This window comes from Topomyia yanbarensis, chromosome 2, assembly GCF_030247195.1.
Source record: "Topomyia yanbarensis strain Yona2022 chromosome 2, ASM3024719v1, whole genome shotgun sequence".
Lineage (NCBI taxonomy): Eukaryota > Metazoa > Arthropoda > Insecta > Diptera > Culicidae > Topomyia > Topomyia yanbarensis.
The window spans coordinates 209474101-209492186 of record NC_080671.1 but is presented as its reverse complement, the minus strand read 5'-3'; the positions used below and the strand labels follow the sequence as shown (position 1 = coordinate 209492186).

The 18086-nt window shown below is 39.7% G+C and overlaps 1 protein-coding gene across 1 annotated transcript in view; it reads right to left on the bottom strand.

Annotated features, from left to right (window-relative positions):
• Positions 1-13731, bottom strand: part of LOC131682813 (lysine-specific demethylase 5) — a 133815-nt gene extending 120084 nt beyond the window's left edge. The window contains exon 1 of the mRNA XM_058964574.1: positions 12811-13731. Coding sequence (XP_058820557.1) covers positions 12811-13143 — 333 coding nt within the window. The 5' untranslated portion in view covers positions 13144-13731. The remainder of the gene's footprint in view (positions 1-12810) is intronic.
• Between the last annotated feature and the right edge of the window lie 4355 nt (positions 13732-18086).

Below are 18086 nucleotides of genomic sequence, written 5' to 3'. Positions count from 1 at the left end.
GCAGTACCAGGTATTTTGATCGGGGTGGACAACGCGCGGCTCATGCTACTACTGAACAAACGAGATCGACGTGATACGGAGCCAATAGCTATTAAGACACGTTTGGGATGGACTATGTTTGGCGGCCGCCGCGAGTCTAATGGACCAGAGAGGCTAATGGTACACATCTGCAACTGCTCAGCGGACCGTGAACTAAATGACCTAGTAAAGGACTATTTTGCGCTGGAAGATGTAGGTGTCTCTGGATTTGCAGTCCCTGAAACCGCAGATCATCGCGCGCGGAAAATTCTACAACAAACAACGAGGCGAACCGAATCTGGAAGATTTGAGACCGAGTTGCTATGGAAAACTGATAACATCGAATTACCAAACAGTTTCCCGATGGCCGAGAGCCGATTGAAATGATTAGAGCGTCGACTGCGATTAGATCCGGAACTTCAAAATATAGTTGCCGAACAAATCGTCGAGTATCAGGAACGAGGGTACGCTCATAAAGCCACTATAGAGGAATTGCAGGGTACCGATCCCCGGAGGGTTTGGTATATGCCATTGGGAGTGATTCGGAATCCTCACAAGCCAGCTCAAGTTCGCGTTGTCTGGGATGCCGCAGCAACAGTCAGTGGTGTTTCACTAAACTCGATGCTATTAAAAGGACCAGATCTATTGAAGTTCTATGCCGTTTTCGGCAACGACAGTACGCGATAGCAGCCGACATACGGCAAATGTTTCATCAACTTCTAGTTCGAAAGGAAGATCGCCAATCACAAAGGTTTCTATGGCGGACCGATCCAGCATCCTCTCCACAGATATACGTCATGGACGTTGCTACCTTCGGAGCTAAATGTTCTCCATGCTCAGCGCAGTATGTTAAGAATACAAACGCAATGGACTATTCAGACCGCTGCCCCGAAGCAGCGCTGGCCATTGTAGAGAACACACACGTGGATGACTACCTTGATAGTAGAGACACGATTGAGGAAGTAGTCAACCTGGCGATAAACGTTCGCCTAATACATGGTAAAGCAGGCTTCGAGATCCGAAACTGGCAATCGAATTCGGAACAAGTTCTAGCACGGGTCGGGGAAGACGACCCCAAGGCCACGAAGAAATTCTCTGCGGAGAAAGCGACAACTCGAAAGCTACGAGTCAATGAAGTTGCACTATTTGTAGACGTAAGTGAAAAGGCGTGTTGCGCAGTAGCATATTTTCGTATTATCGACGGTGGAACACCAAGGTTGCATCCAAAATAAAGATGACATGGACGCAGAAAAAAGAACGCAGAACTCGCGATTCTTCGAGCGAATGAAGGACTATCGATTTTCCAGCGGAAGCGTTTAAAGAACTCTTGCCAGCTGAAAGGGTTGTCTCCGCTTCTCGACGAAGACGGTATTATACGTTTGGAAAGCCGAATAGATCCGAAGGCCACGTATTGCTGCTTTAATTTTCGCAACACAGTAATTTTACCAAGGAAGTGTCATGTGACGGAATTACTTATCTTTCGATTACATCAACGCTTTGGTCATGCCAATAAGAGCACTGTCATAAATGAGATGAAGCAGAAGTACTATGTTCCTAAGCCACGATCACTAGTCGACAAAGTAGTCAAAAACTGTGCGTGGTGCCTTGTATATAGAGCTAAGCCAAGCGAACCAAGGATGGCCCCGCTCCCACAGGTTAGGGTTCAGCCTTGCATACGCCCTTTCCCATTTACTGGGTTGGATTACTTTGGACCGATGCTTGTCAAAAGAGGTAGAACCAACGTTAAACGGTGGGTGACGCTGTTTACCTGCTTGACTGTCCATTTGGAAGTGGTTCACTCTCTATCTGCGGATTCCTGTAGGAAGACAATTCGCCGGTTTGTCGCTAGAAGAGGGCAACCCCAACAAATCTTTAGTGACAACGGTACAAATTTTCGAGGCGCTGCAAAAGAGTTAGCCGAGGAGACCAAAAATATCAACCGGTCAATTGCTGCCGCATTCACTAATGTTGACACAGAATGGCATTTCAACCCACCGTCCGCCCCGCACATGGGTGGCGTCTGGGAGAGGAAAGTTCGGTCTGTTAAAGAGGCCTTCAAAGCATTATCGCACCGTGACAAACTAGACGATGAATCATTTTGACCCTTTTGGCCGAGGCAGAGATGATTGTCAACTCCCACTCGTTGACATTCGTACCGTTATAAACACCAGAACAAAAGGTTCTAACACCAAATGATTTCCTTCTCATGAGCTCCAGTGGGGCAACCAATCAGGATAGGATTCCAGTTCAGGAGGAAATATCTCTACGAACCAGCTGGAAATTAATTCAGCATTTACTCAACCAATTCTGGAAACGCTGGATTCAAGTTTATCTTCCCACAATTGCCAGAAGAACCAAATGGTTTTCTGAAGTTCGGCCGTTGCAAGTGGACGACCTCGTGGTCGTGGTCGACGAATCCGTGCGAAATGGGTGGCTTCGTGGCCGCGTGATTAAAACGTACCCGAGTCTGGACGGACAGGTGCGTAAAGTTGACGTCCAAACCAACAATGGTGTATTGCAACGACCAGCGATCAAGGTGGCTCTTCTGGACGTATTAGATGTTAGTAAGACCAATTAAGGATAGGTATTACGGGTCGAGGTGTTAAAATACGTATAGGATTAGCCCCTCGTTCACGAGCAGCACCGTGATCAAATGAGATCGACGTCATGCATCAAAGCAGACAGCAGAGACGATCGTGACAATTAGCTGGACTTGATAGGTAGAAACCACATGCAAGAAGGTTGTATTAGCTAAGGTTACACTCCCGTGAAATATTTAAAGCTATACCCAGTTAGTTTCTTTTAGTGAGCTTAAACAAGAGAGTAAAACTAAATTAATACGCGATCGCGAGTACGGTGTGCTATTGTGCAGGTGATTAGTTCGATCTGTGCTATCAGTGCAGGTGATTAGTTCGATCTACAACCTTCAACGATTAATCATTCCTATGAACATAATTTCAATCGTTTAGCAGATAATTATATCAAGGATTAGGAAGTGTGCTGGCCTTGTTTCGTCGAACCATTTTGTTTGTCTCGTTATAATTGGTACGTACTCCCAGATCCAACGCGTCCAAAACAGATCCGTTGCACGTGTCGCAGTGGTTCGTCTCCAACAAAAAACCGGCATCGTTGAAGGTTGAGAGATGCCGTTTGAACTCAGGAGCAGAAAATGATTGGGAGTCAAAGCATCCTCATTTGCAGCTTCCAGTGGCACGAATGTTAGGGGTCAAGAGTTAATTATGAACTTCGCTTCTGCTAACAGCGTAATTAATCATTCATTTTTATCCATTGGAAGGGCAAAGATTGCCATTTTAACCACACGAACCATTCGTTCTCATGCTCTACCCATATGAGGAGAAACGGGTGGATTGAAGCGCCATCGGGAGATCCAATTTCGTGAAGGTAGATGCAACACCCACTATTGCTCGCTGAATTTCCTTCTCTAGGTCTCTACTGCCCCCTATGAAACTGGTGCCCATATCCGAGTACATCTCCAGTGGGGATTCTCTGCGAGCAATGAACCGTAGTACTTGCATGCTTCAGTGGTCAAACTATAAACCACCTCCAGGTGTACTGCTCGTATGGTGAGACAAGTGAACAGAGCCACCCACCGCTTCTGGTTTTTTCGGCCCTTCGGATGAGTGTTGGTGCAAAATAATCCAATCCTACATATGTATAGTGTGTAAAGTAGACAGTCAAACACCCAGCGGGTAACTGTGCCATCGGGTGATGCCCGATAAATCTTACACCAACAACATGTTATGCGGACAGTCCTAACAGTTGTGCGAAGTCTAGGTCGTTTACCCTATTTGATGGTTTCGTCAGCTACGTTTTCAGCAGTTGGTACCCATCACCACTCATCCACAGTCGATTGAGCCAAGATGTCGCTAACTCTGAAGGTTATGAATAGAGTATAACGCCGGGGTTCCATGCACCTAATTCAAGATAGCACGGTTGTAGAATAACGCCAGAAAAATCGTTGGGCGACCGCCAGAGAATGATTCATTTCGACATTTGCGGCCAAACGGCAGCCCAGCGCTGCAGCTTGCAGTTCCAAACGAGGGATTGTCGATTATGGCTTCTGCTGCTTCTGGAAATTCCTCAGCGTACTCTACAACATTCAGGTTCTTAACATACTGAGACCAGCATGGAGAACAGGCCAAATGTGGCTCTGTCCATCACAAATACCTCCGGAGCTTGCGAAGGATCTTCCCGCCAAAGGAATCGCTGATACTGTTTGTCACTTTCCCAAATTCTAAGATGATGAAACATCTCCTTGATAACCGCATTGATGGCCACTTGACGTTGTCTATATCAGCTAAAGACAGCTGGTGGAGAAGTCAACATATCTGGCCCTTTCAAAAGCATTGTATTCAACGAGATTCCATTTACCTTCGCAGCAGCGTCCCAGATAACCCGTTTTTTTGGATTGATGACAGCCCCAAGGGGAAGATACCAAACCCGCGTAGGGTCCGTCGATGAGAGTTCGGTTTCCCTAGTTTTGTGAGCGGACCCCTTTTGCTGACATTCACGAAGCTGCCGAACGAGATTCTCGTATAATGATGGGTTGTATTTCATTCAACGCTCCAAACATTTGAGTTTTAGTTTAGCCATTGAATAGCCTCTGGGGAATTCTATATAATCGTATTTTCACATAAACCTGTTTCGAAGCCACCATCTACTCGTACTGTAATTTCGGTCAGAATTTGTCGAGCTCACCTATTATCTTCTGTCTCAAACGTTGGCACTGTTGACCACGGCCATCTCATTTTAATGAACCTTTATTTGTATCATCAATTTTTTCAGGGCCCGACATCTAGCGTAATGTATTTCTTAATTAAACGCTACGTAACTATTTTTTATTGCGCACTTTTTTGGGTTTTTTGTTAGTGGGACAATTATGCGTAGAATTTCAACAATGAGACAAACAGACTTGGTATTTTTTCACGGAGTCTTCGAACAAACTGTATGATTTGGATACGTATTCTGAAAATATACTTCAAAACTGACTGTTTAAGGAAAAAAGTGAAAATGATCAAAAAGTAACATGAGACAATTATGCGTAGAACGGCAGTATACATGACATGTAAGCAAATGTAAATGAAACTGATCAATACATTTTGTAGCCAAAAAAGCCATAAAAAATCTACAATTTTTAATGTTTGGTGGTTAATTTTGACTATTTTCCTTAAACAGTTTGATAGAAGTCATATAATACATATCTTTCCCATTCACTCGCTTTTCTTTTCGAATATCGGAAAGATCGGAAATTTACAACATTAATACTTCAAAAATGCTCGAGATATTTCACAGTAATTGTTTACTGTAGGTACTTCTGCCCTTATAGATGCATAAAAAAGGGGCGGAAAGCGAAAATTTTATTAATTCATTAATTAGCCTTAAAGTAAGTTGTACTTAATAACATAGGGTTCATAATAATCCTATGAACCCAAAAGTAAGGCTTTTGGCGAAACTAGTTTAATGCGGCTATGCCGCACAGCCGAGTCCGCTGCACGAGTTGTCCTCGTACTCGTCATCGAAAACGCAAGCGAACCTGCGATCCTCTCATTTGCTCGGTATACTCAAACATAGGGGCTATCCCTAGTTTAAGCATGAGAAAAAATCGATGTGGTGTAGCCACATTAGGCATTAACCCTAGAACGTTGCACTTGTGTTTTCCACCCTAGAACATTGCACTGGGATATAAATGTAGGGGAGAGAGGGTAACGGTGGATCAGCAGGAACTATGAAACAATCGCAATAAAATCATAATGCATGAACATAATCGTCTCATTCCCTCATATTTCATGGTTTCTAATTCTTTACTCGTGTTACTATATTTTGGAAGATTTCTGATAACTCTATCTCTTTTAATGGATATTTGTTTGTTTTATAACAGTCAGAGTAAATTTGCCATAAAAATCATTATTTCATTTTTATGAGTTACCGTTCACCAGAAAAATGTTTATTCTACTGTTATTTGTAGCAAATTTTATGCTCAACATTTGCCGCGAACAAAGTTTTTTGGTAACTTGTCATGGTTCTGCGCAATTTGACAATCTTCATAAATAGACCCATTGGGTAGCTGTGAAACGATGATATATGGGGAACAGTGAAAATTTCTTGTCTTTGTGATCTATATTAAAATGTGAATGGGTTCCGATTTTCCACGATAAATACATTTCATTAAATGGAAAGTTTGTCAATTTGGGCAAGTTTTGTAGAAATTATCGCCTCTTTCAGGATTGCATCTTATATGCATATATGGTGGTCCGATATTACGCGATGATATAGTGATATCTTGCGGAAACAATTTGGGTCTCAAAATAACTTTAATAGGAAGCTTTAGGATCTTTATTCGTCAAAACAAAAGAATGAAATTCGCAAGTAGAATATTTCACTGTAGACGACATCGTGTTTCATAGTTCCTACCCATGGGGCTCACTGGTACATTTTACCACCGACTGTTGATTACCCAAAAAAGTTATTTCCCGTGAATTTTACCAGCTGGAAAAAATATATGCATTAGTTAACAACAGAGTGAAACTATGTATCACTTTTAGCTACACAAATAACATGTAGGGTTACTGCGCCCTAATTCATCTTAGCACCTCTATTCATCCCACCCATTTAAACACATTAGTTAGAGCAGTGTCTGCTATCTCTTTTCAATGCATTAGCTCAAATGGTGAGATGAATAAGGGTGCGTTGTACTGGACTTTTCGCTTCGCTCTAACGCGAGTATTTTACATTTTCCAAGCCAGATTTTTTATTGATCTGCTTCTTCAGAACAAAACAAAAATGTTGATACCTATTTAAGCGCAATCCAATCAGTGTAAGCCGAGTTATCAGCGAAATAGTGTGACATCGTCACTAATGAGATAAATAAGGGCACGTTAACCCTATTATCATCAAAATGAAATCGTATAAAAAATGTGTTTCATTGTTACCCCCTCTCCCCTACCCCAAGCATTTGATCGCAATTTTCGCAGGTAAAAATGCAAACAAAAGAAATGTATAATACATCATTTTCTTCTTTTTTTAATTGCGAAAATAGCTGTGTAAGTGAAAGTAATTCATTGAATCAATGATACATAAATTGGTTTGAGCTAAAAAAAGGGAAAAACTCGCGCTTTGGACTTTTTTACAAAAAATACTATAACTTTGCGAATTTTCAACCGATTTGAAAAAATCGAAGGATTCTAAAAGTTGAAAGAATGGTTTTGAAACGGTATAAAATGGAATTTCGATATTTGTGAAAAAGTGCAATTATTTTGAGGAGTGAAAGTTTAAAAGTCGTGTTTTAGAAAGTACCACGAAATGGGGTGGAAATTGAAATAAAAAAATATTTCTGACCATTAATACATTGGTAACACGCAACGTTACTGTTACAGCAGTTATTGTGCGCAAATTATACTTGCGAGTCATTGCTTTGAAAAACTACAAAAAATTAACAATAAAACAATAAAAATCAGCAAAAATGAGAACGATTTTTTGTTCCGCTTCAATATTAAATTAAATAAATCAAATAAATGATTAAAAACGATTATATAATGCTAATTGTTACTTACGTAGTAAAACAACCAGTATTTAAACTGGTATTGTCACGAATCACATTTCCACTGGCAGCACGAAACCTGACGAAACACCAACGGCAACCGTACACTGGGGTACAAATGTACCCCTCGCTAACTTGGACACCTGCTTCCACAAAGGCTATAAGCAAACTGGCTATACCACCTTTCCCTACTCTTACTAGGAACTCTAAATTGAATTATGGTTAGGGGGGTCCCAGGTCTGTAAATGCCGAATTCTCGTTTTCACATAGCTCCAAAGAAGGCGTGGGGTACGTTTTTACCCCAGTGCAACGTTCTAGGGTTAACAATGTTTTATTTAGTAACAATAGAATGGTATTTATTGACAAAAATCAAAATATAGTCACTGCCCAAAAGTATACCGGGCAAACAATTGGATCACAGATCGCTTGCGTTGCCGAGTAAGAGCGCAACTCGCCCAGCGGATCCTTAGCGCTTCGGATCCTTGGACTGGGCTATGGGCAAGGTTAGTAGGGAAAACTTATTTTTAATAATATTTTTTCGGGAGTTGTCCTACTGTAGCTGTAGAGCTAGGCTACAAATTGCAGACGAGACAGGCAATGGCGCCCAATAAACACTGCTTTAGGCCAATTGTAGCGGGCCATGATTCTGAATGTGATATTCATTGTACGGTTCAGGTATGTGCGGGCGTAGGGACTCGCGATCGCGTGTATCATCGCGAAGGGATCGAACATTTGTACGTTAATGTGCTCGATCGCGTGTGCGTTTGTATGTTGCGCGTACTAGCGTGTATGTAACTTCGCGTGTATACATTTTATTTTATAACCGTGGGCCTTTCGCATATTCGCGCGTGTTCTAGAATGATCGCTCGTGGACCGTGAATCTGATACTTAATTTTTCGTGTACGGTTCAGATTATAGAAGAAAGTTGGTTCTTCCAAATCCAGAGTTCCCAGTCATGTCGCCGTAGAACGTGTGGTCTAGTGGATATGAGCTTTATTTTTCGATTGGTTCAACTGAATGTATGGATTTAATGACCACGCGCGTGCGCGGGTTCGCTTTTGAGACCGCGTTTGTAACTTCGTGAGTACTAAAACGTTCACATAATTACCGTTGTGTTATCAAGTTTGCGCGATCGCGGGCATAGGTGTGCGTAGATGATCGCGAAGGGCTTAAGCGTTCGTATGTTGCGTGTTTGTCGCGTGTATAAATTCAATTTTGAAACCCTGCGGCCATTCATATATTCGCGGACCGTCATTCTGATATTTAGTTTTCGGTGTACGGATCACGTTCTGACGGGGATTGAGTTACCCCATGTCACTAGAGTTCCCGGTCATGTCGCCATGGAACGTTTTGTCCAGTGGATATGGGAGTTATTTTTTCTTAATTTTTCAATTTTATTTTTTCACTAATTAACATGGACCTAGGCTGTTGGTACCGAGGATAGAGACTTTCGGACGATCCCGATTCATGATGGCGCGAGCGCGGGAGTTTGTAGGTTGACGCTTGAGATCGCGTTGGTAAGTTTATGAGTGCTGAGACGTTCACCTTATCACCGGGGTGTAATCATGTTTGCGAGTACGTGGGTGTAGGTTGGGAAATCGCGTGGGGCTCTAACGTTTGTACGCTGACGTGATTTTGTAACATATTTGCGTGTGTCCTTGAATGGTCGCGCGAACCGTGGGTCTGATATTAAATTTTCGGTGAGTGGTTAGAATTCTGGCAGAGAGTGTCATCCCTTATATCGATAGGGTTCCCGGTCTTGTCGCCATGAGACGTGTTGTCTAATAGGTATGAGAGTACTTTCTTAATTGGTCCAGCTGAAGGCATGGACCTTGGCTTCTAGGATCAAGTATAGACTTCCGGACGTGACGGATTCGCAATCGCGTGCGCGAGGGCATTTTTGTAGGTTCCCGCTTGATACCGCGTTTGAGAATGTGTGAGTGTTAAGACATTCACTATCACCTTCATGGCTGACCCATATGAAGGCGGGTGTAGAATAATAGTATAAGACTCGGAAAGAACAAATGAAAGACAATATATGAGAGACGTAATAGATTAGACAGGTACAAGATACAGCTGAAGTTATGACCATCACATGAAAGATACACATTAGTACTTCAAACTCTGCTAATACTTGAACAGCCAACCACCACACATAGCACATCCTTTCTCAATTATCTATTTGATGCTGGTTGATTGTTGGTTATGAGCGGGTAAATAGAGGAAAGGTATAGAACAGAAAAAAAGGCTGACATAAATATATAAATCAAATCCTGAGTAGTCATAATGATTGGTGGATTATTAACATGAGAACTAATTAACCTCTAGTAGTAGAACTTGGTGCAAATAGAAACTAAAAAGAGCGAAGGTCTTTATATTTAGATATCTCTATTGAATCTATTGTGGCTTGATGATGTTTACAATACCGTCAATCCCATCAACTTACGAGAGGGAGAACTTATTTTTAATCTTATTGATCAATTATTAAAATTTTCGGTTTCCGCCCCATTTTTATTAATCTGCAGCAATAAACTAGCATATTTACGAAAGAAAAACATGTTTTCCACTTACAGGTGGAAAAGTACCTAAAGTAAACAATTACCTACTTCACAAAAAGCGATTTATGTTTCCCTGTTCTGTAGCGCAGCGAAAAATTGCACAATGATTTTTTTTAAATGATAGACTTCCAGTTCATTTTCAGTTCAAAATCTAAGAATAGTCTTGTTCACTTGATACACGCTCACCTATAAGACGTATGTATATGAAAATGGGAAAAAGGTTTGTTTTAAATTAAATAAAAATTAAATTAAAACATTTAATATTTTTCTACGAGGATAAGTTATCACTTTTTGATATTGACGAAAAAAAGTCATCCAAATATTCAAAAACGGGTACGTGGGCAATGTTTCGAAAAAATCTGACCCGTATCCGTTGATAACAAAACCCGAAATCGCCCCGATTCCTATGGGTACGGGTTAGGGTATCTCCCAAATATACCCGTACCCGCCCATCTATGAATCACCCTAACGTACCGTTTATTTGCTATGTAGCAAGGATTTTATTTGCGTCAACACAAAATTGATTCAAAGAAACTGTTCTGTTCCTGACACTTTTGGATTTTTTCGTCTGATATTTTGTTAATGAGTTAATGTGAAAGAAAACTTTTTTTTATTTGCTACCAATATCTGCGATTTGCGAGTAACGGTTTGTCCGGAATAGCCACTGAAAGTGAATTTTGACAGTTGGTTTATACGCCGTAATCATATATTTATCAAGATTTAGTCTATTTATACAGTAAAACTAAAATCTAACTTGATAATTTTGAATACACTGAAGATCCGTTTTTATCAGCCCCTTCGTGAATTTTAGTCTGATAAAACGGGGACAATGACAAAATCGGGACATATATTTTCTTTCTTTTTAAGAAACCGAAACTCTTAAAATATTCCTTTTCAGTTCCTAGATATAGCATCACAACCCTTTCTGATTATTTATTTTAAATCTGCTTAAGACCCCAAGAGCACAATGTAAAAAAAAAATATTGCTCAAGAAAGGATTTACTCGAATTCAACTTGGTTCGTGTGCTAGAGCCCATCAAGCTACCAACTATCATACTTAGTTGCGTTTCGGCTTCGCCTCATCAGAAACCGACACTAACTTATTGTCGGAATAGATTAGCGCCGGCTTGACGCAAATCACTTAAAACTAAAACACACTCTGTGTTTCAATCGAACGACTGAGCAAACGTGATGTCACGTTCAAGCAGAAGTTCTGTTTATGCCGATGAGACACAGTGAAGCCGAAACTTGTGTCTCATCGGCATAAACAGAACTTCTGCTCGAACGGGACATCACATTTGATCAGTCGTTCGATTGAAACACAAAGTGTGTTTTAGTTTTAAGGGATTTGCGTCAAGCCGGCGCTAATCTATTCCGACAATAAGTTAGTGTCGGTTTCTGATGAGGCGAAGCCGAAACGCAACTAAGTATGAAACAAGGATTTGTGCCCTCCTGTACAAAGACTAGTTTTAACCAACAAATTTTCACCCTAGTGAGAAATTTTGGTTTTTACCAATTTTCCTCCTTAGGGTGAAATATCAGCACAGTACCAACTATCAATTTTCATATGAGGCTGACAAAATCGGGTCAAAAAGCTGATAAAAACCAGGTTAGACAAAATCGGGTCTTCACTGTACTTTATGCAGTTTTGAATTTTGATTATTGATTCATGCAATCTAGGGTGCGAAAACCACCATAAGTTTTTAATAGATATTAAAACCAAATCTGAAAATATTCTCTGTAGATTTTCTTTGAATGATGTTACTGCCAGTATCGCTCTTTTCAAAAGAAAGCGTATTGAAGGCCCCCATAGCAAAAAATATTCCAAATGGACAAAGTCAAGTTTGAAAATGCCACTACTCATGACACTAGAAACGGGGCCAGCCTAACATTCTCTCTTCCCTTATTCTGTAAAACATCCTTGGCGTATCCGGTTATGTAATTGACTACCTTGTAAAAGCGTAGAACAAAAAATTTGAAGTCGTGTTAATGATTTGCTACACTCAAATATTTGGTTAATTGCGCATTTTCACTTATTGGATCGACTGCAGACTGTCTAACTCAGTTAAACCAAACTCCAATTATGCCTTATGGATGAAGCAATGGAATATATTTTCCCGAATAATAAGCTAATTTTGAATATATGTACATATTGCAGCCTATTGCCAGGAACAATGAAAGCGTATTCATTTTTACATTGGCACTACACCGCTGTAGTGTGAAAGAGATAGACTTATTACACCCCTTTACAACCTATTACACCAAAGTATGATCAGTTACACCGGTGTAGCGAAACGCCATTAAAAGTTATATATTAAGCGATACGGCATTCAAAAAATAAATCATAATAAACCATACCTATGTTTACGCAGAAGTTTTATTATCAGCATTTCAAATTAATTTATATATACTAGAAATAAGTCCTACTTGGAATAGAGGTTCGACACGTTTTAGTATATTCGATTCAAATTGCCTTTTCACTTGTAAATGATTCCATTGCAATGAAAACAAAGATGGAGTACCTATTTCTATTTTGGTGTCTCATCATCATTATAATATTGACTAAATTTCTAAACAAATGGCCTATTGAAGGCCACCAATGCAAAAAATATGCATAATGGACAAAGTGGAGTTTGAAAAATGCCACTAAGATTTTTTTTGCAGATAGCTACTTACCGATGGAGGTCGAATTTTGCAGATACCATATTTCTCAGCTATCGGTCTTATTTTATTTATGTAGATAAGAGGATTCTTGAAATCCTCCTCAGAGGGTTCAAATACCGGTGCTTCCGGAGGCACTTTAAACTGGAACTCATCATACTTGTCCAACGAGATGTGAGGTTTAACTGGCTGCAGGGGATGTAGGGCCAAAGGTTCTCCACTTCCAGCCCCAATTAGCGGATTAGTTCCGTTTGAGGCCAATTTGATACTCGAGCACAAAGGATAGCTGGCACCAGTCACATCACCTACCGATCCAGGTGAATTGGATATTTTATTTTTACTTTTCATGATTTGCCACTATAATCCTGTAGTTTTAGTAACGAGGCTGGATCATTAATCACCAAAATTTATAGCCATTGATTTTTTTAATGCTTCCTGCAGTAGTTCACTAGCATCACACAATATCATGCTTTTAGTGTAGATTTTACCAAATCAAACAACGCTTTATGATTTCGCCAACAGAAAACAAAATTACACATCCACTCTACTATCAATGTTACGTATTCCACACGTATATTACACACTATTTTCTAAATACTGCAACAGATCGGTACGATATCACGCTTAATGATTTTTTTTCTTTAAAAAACAGAAAAAATGTAGGTAAGTTCTTTTCTCACTCTTCGAACAACATATCGTGTCGCTACAGCTCCTGATTTGCGTATGGCTTTGTGAAAGGTTTCATCCGCTAAATGGGCTACTCGAAGTTTGGCCAAAAACAATATTCTACAACACGATATTTGTTAACCACAAACTTTTTTGTCTGCAATTGTTAGTGAAAGCTTTGCTTCTTCAAAATAATAATCCTGAACGACTAATTACGGAATATTATAATACAAACAAATTTTGTTCACGACGTGCATGTTCCTTTGCAAGTACACCCTGTGTTGTTTCGTTTATTTAACGCATTGCTCTTACGATTGTGTTGGTATAGAAGCGAAAGAGAGACCATTGCTAAAAAGTGGCGTCAGAGATGCCAGGTACTTTTTTCAATGTCTGCAATAATAATTTTAAAAGTCTGGGAAGAACAAAAAAATAAACATTTAATGTCAGGAAAGCTAGTGTAACCAAAAGCCTTTATATTCAAAAATCTGCAAATATCTGCAACAAAACTAAAAAATCTGCAAATATCTGCAACCAAACTAGAAAATCTGCAAATATCTGCGTCATCGAAAAAATCTGAAGCTTAAATTAAAAGTCTGCGAATTTGCAGACTTGTCTGCAAATCTGGCATCCGTGAGTTGCGTGCCAGCGAAACCAGCGTTGCCAAAAATGTATTCAACAAAAAACTAACCTTCCAAAAACAGCACTGAGAAATAAAAAATAATTAGAAATAAAAAAGCATTATTCTCGACAAACATATGATTACGGCCTAAAAGCCAACTGTCAAAATCCACTTTGAATGGACAGACAAACCGTTACTAGTCGAACACAGTTCACAATAGTTTATGAAGGAGAAAACTTTTCTCTTTCATTTACTACCAACATCTGTGATTGGCGTGTAACGGTTTGTCTGGAATTTCCATTCAAAGTGAATTTTGACAGATGGCTTTTAGGCCGTAATCATATGTTTGTCGAGGCTTGGTAGCTAGGGGCAGATCACTTGTGATGCATTTTTAAAAATCAGCGAAATTAAATGCATTTATTTCCATCAAAATAGAAATTCATAATGTATTTTGCGTTGCTTGCAATGTTTTTGCGTTGCGTCGAATAAAGTGGAGCAGCGTAGGACGTTTATTAAACAAACTTTTCTGCGGGGCAGTGCAAAGCTGATCCAAAAATAGAAATTAAATGCATTTTTTTCAATTTGATGCAAATTTGTTATACATTCTTAGAGTGATCTGCCACTAGCTTGGTAGTGTGCGTCAGAAAAATTGTGCACAGCTTTGCCACCAGACTATCCATTTATACCTTTTCAAAACTCAAAAAGAAGAATATCAGTCGATTTATTAGATCATCACGATTCAATTCATGCAAAATACCTGCTGGAAAAACCATCGGCTTAGCTGAATGGTGCTTTTGAAAGATTGGTTGTGATTTTTTCTATGCGCTGTTGTGTTGCGCACCCCAGCGCGGTGTGGTAGTGTGACAAAAAATCAGCCACTTTTTCAAAAGCACCATTTAGCGAAACCGATAGTTTTTCCAGCAGCTATTTTGTATGATTTGAATCGCTGTGATCTGATAAATTGGCTGATATTCTTCTTTTAGAGTTTTGAAAAGGTTTAATTGGATAATCTGGTCGCAAAGCTGAACACAATTTTTCCTACCCATGCTATCCAGCGTTCAAAACTAACACATGCTCAAAAAAGGTAACTTGAACCTTAATATAAGGTAACCAACCTAATTTGGACCCCTACACATGTTGGACACTGTTAATGTATTTGCCTCCTACACTGCCAAGTTTCTCTGCAATTGTTTGGTTTGATGCAGCAATTACATTCCTTGGGTTGTCTATTACACGCACAAAAAATTTACTAGGTCGTATCAACAAACTTGTTTCTTGAATTCAACTTCTCTTGTTTGTTGAATCAGCAAACATTTTTTATCGCATTGACAATCATATTTTGTTGAATCAACCATGGTGTTATGCGATTCAAGAAAGTTTTATTGATAGTGTGCATGTTTTTTTTAGGAGTGTGATTTTTGCAGTGTAACCACAGACTAACAGACAACACTATGAACGAATTCCCTAAAAAACATTGATCCGACAATTTTTCCAGAACACTAACTCCACCTTTTATTCACGGTCCCAAACACTCATTTACTGGTGGGTTACCCCTCAGGTTTGGGAGCAATTTTTCACTAGTTGTCTATCCCCCATATGCTTGTTCATATGTCAGTGGCGCCATAATTTCAAGTGTGGCCACAGTCCCAACTACAAATATATTTAAGATGACCGTTAAAGCGGGCGAAACTTTGTTTTTAAGTGTTATGTCTGTTAGTCTGTGGTGTAACCGAGTGAAAAATTTCAATACAGCCAAACTTATTTTTGGGAAAATTTCTTTCCGGCGGTGTGCCTGTGTGCCTATTCAGGTAATTTTCGCCAGATTTTGCCAGAGGAACTACAATTTTCCACCTTTCATATCCAATATGAGTGAGTCAAGAATCGTTTGTTGAGGAATTTCAGTTGCTAGATCCGGACGAGACAGAAGTGGCTGATTTACTGAGGCAGTTTGGCGTGTCTTTAGAGGTTGTCGGAGCATTCATAAGTAAGTATTACCACAGACTAACAGACATAACACTTAAAAACAAAGCTTCGCCCGCTTTAACGGTCATCTTAAATATATTTGTAGTTGGGACTGTGGCCACATTTGAAATTATGGCGCCACTGACATATGAACAAGCATATGGGGGATAGACAACTAGTGAAAAATTGCTCCCAAACCTGAGGGGTAACCCACCAGTAAATCAGTGTTTGGGACCGTGAATAAAAGGTGGAGTTAGTGTTCTGGAAAAATTGTCGGATCAATGTTTTTTTAGGGAATTCCTTCATAGTGTTATGTCTGTTAGTCTGTGATAATACGTCGTGTATTCGATATTCAATAAATGACCATTTAGTGGTGTTACCACAGAGAACAGACATTTAAGCTAGAACAAATTTTCCCGAAAAACCTGTGTAAACATTTAAATAAAAATACGTTGCAAATCGCCATCGCATACAGGTTCGCATGCGTGAGTCACCGTTTTATCCAAGTTTGCATACAAGTCCTGTATAGCGATTGCTGGCCGATCGAAGCGCCGACCAGTGGCAAGTTGCTACTTGCTGTTGTCATTTCAAAGCGACAGTTTAATTTCTTACACAAGTTGAAAACTTTACTTGTATGTCAGTTCTCAGTGGTGTTACTAAGAATTTTTCAGTTGATGAGTACCGAAAGTTGAAGGAATGGTTCACTCACAATCAGAATGAGTGGGAAGACTTACGTGCGAAATGGAAATCAACTAGTCACATTCGCCTCACGGAGTTTTCAAAAACAGAATGTAGAAGCAGCGAATCGTTAGTTGTCCAGTATCCTACACTCAAGAATCACCACGGTTACCAGTTAATACAAATAGATTTCGAACGAAGGTTGCCGGGAAAATCAGCAAGTTTGTTCGAACGCTGGGATAGTTTTGCCTGTGGCATAGGTAGAATATTCGAACTGGAAATATTAGATACCGAAGGAAAATAGAAAAACTCATAGTAAGAGAACTGCGGAGAAAAAAACAGCATTTTTGGCAACGTATGCCCCGGCATTATATGGCAACACGTCCAATGTTATAAGGATAGGCAATGTTCGATTGGATTCGTTTTTTGACAGCTAAACGCGAATCCAATCGACCCAAAATGGAGTCTCCGCAGTTCTCTTTCTAGAGTTTTTCTAAAGGAAAAGCACTTCTTGAAACAATCGAAAATAAGACGTTTTCCGAGGGTTAATTTTACTAAATTGAGCATAAAAAGAACTATACTAACAGTAATTTCATTACAGATGCAAGGAACGTTGCCATTATCTCACTTTTGGCTCATGTTTTAGCGTGTAGACATCCTGTTGGCAAAATTGCCAAATCAAAACCCTAGAAACCATCGATGGTCGAGACAAATGAAACCATTCTTCTTAGTGCTTCAAATTTTATTCAGTTGGACGGAGAATTAGCACGATTGACTAACAGATTTTTCGAGAGAGGCTTACCATTCACTCCCATTATTATAGTACTCGGCAATAACCCCAGTGGATACACACTATGGCATAATGCGTTCACCTACAAATTTCCCAACTTCTTAAAAACTTTGGATATTTGTTTGAAACTATTTATAGCTTATGATATAGACTATCCGCCTCAATCAGCCGACGTCTAGGGGCAGATCACTCTAGGAATGTATAAAAAATTTGCATCAAATTAGAAAAATGCATTTAATTTCCATTTTTGCATCAACTTTGCACTCCCACGCAGAAAAGTTTGTTCAAAAAACGTCCTACGCTGATCCACTTTGTTCGACGTTTTGTGGAATGTAGGGCTAGTTTTTTCGTAGGGTTTTGACGTCTTACACGCAACTCAAAAGATATTGCACGCAACGCAAAATGGATTATGAATTTCTATTTTGATGGAAATAAATGCATTTAATTTCGCTGATTTTTAAAAATGCATCACAAGTGATCTGCCCCTAGGCCGACGTTTGGAACCTTTTAGCAGGGTATTTATATGATATTCCCATCAAATCACTGAACATTGTTACCTTGTGCACTGCCTTAAAA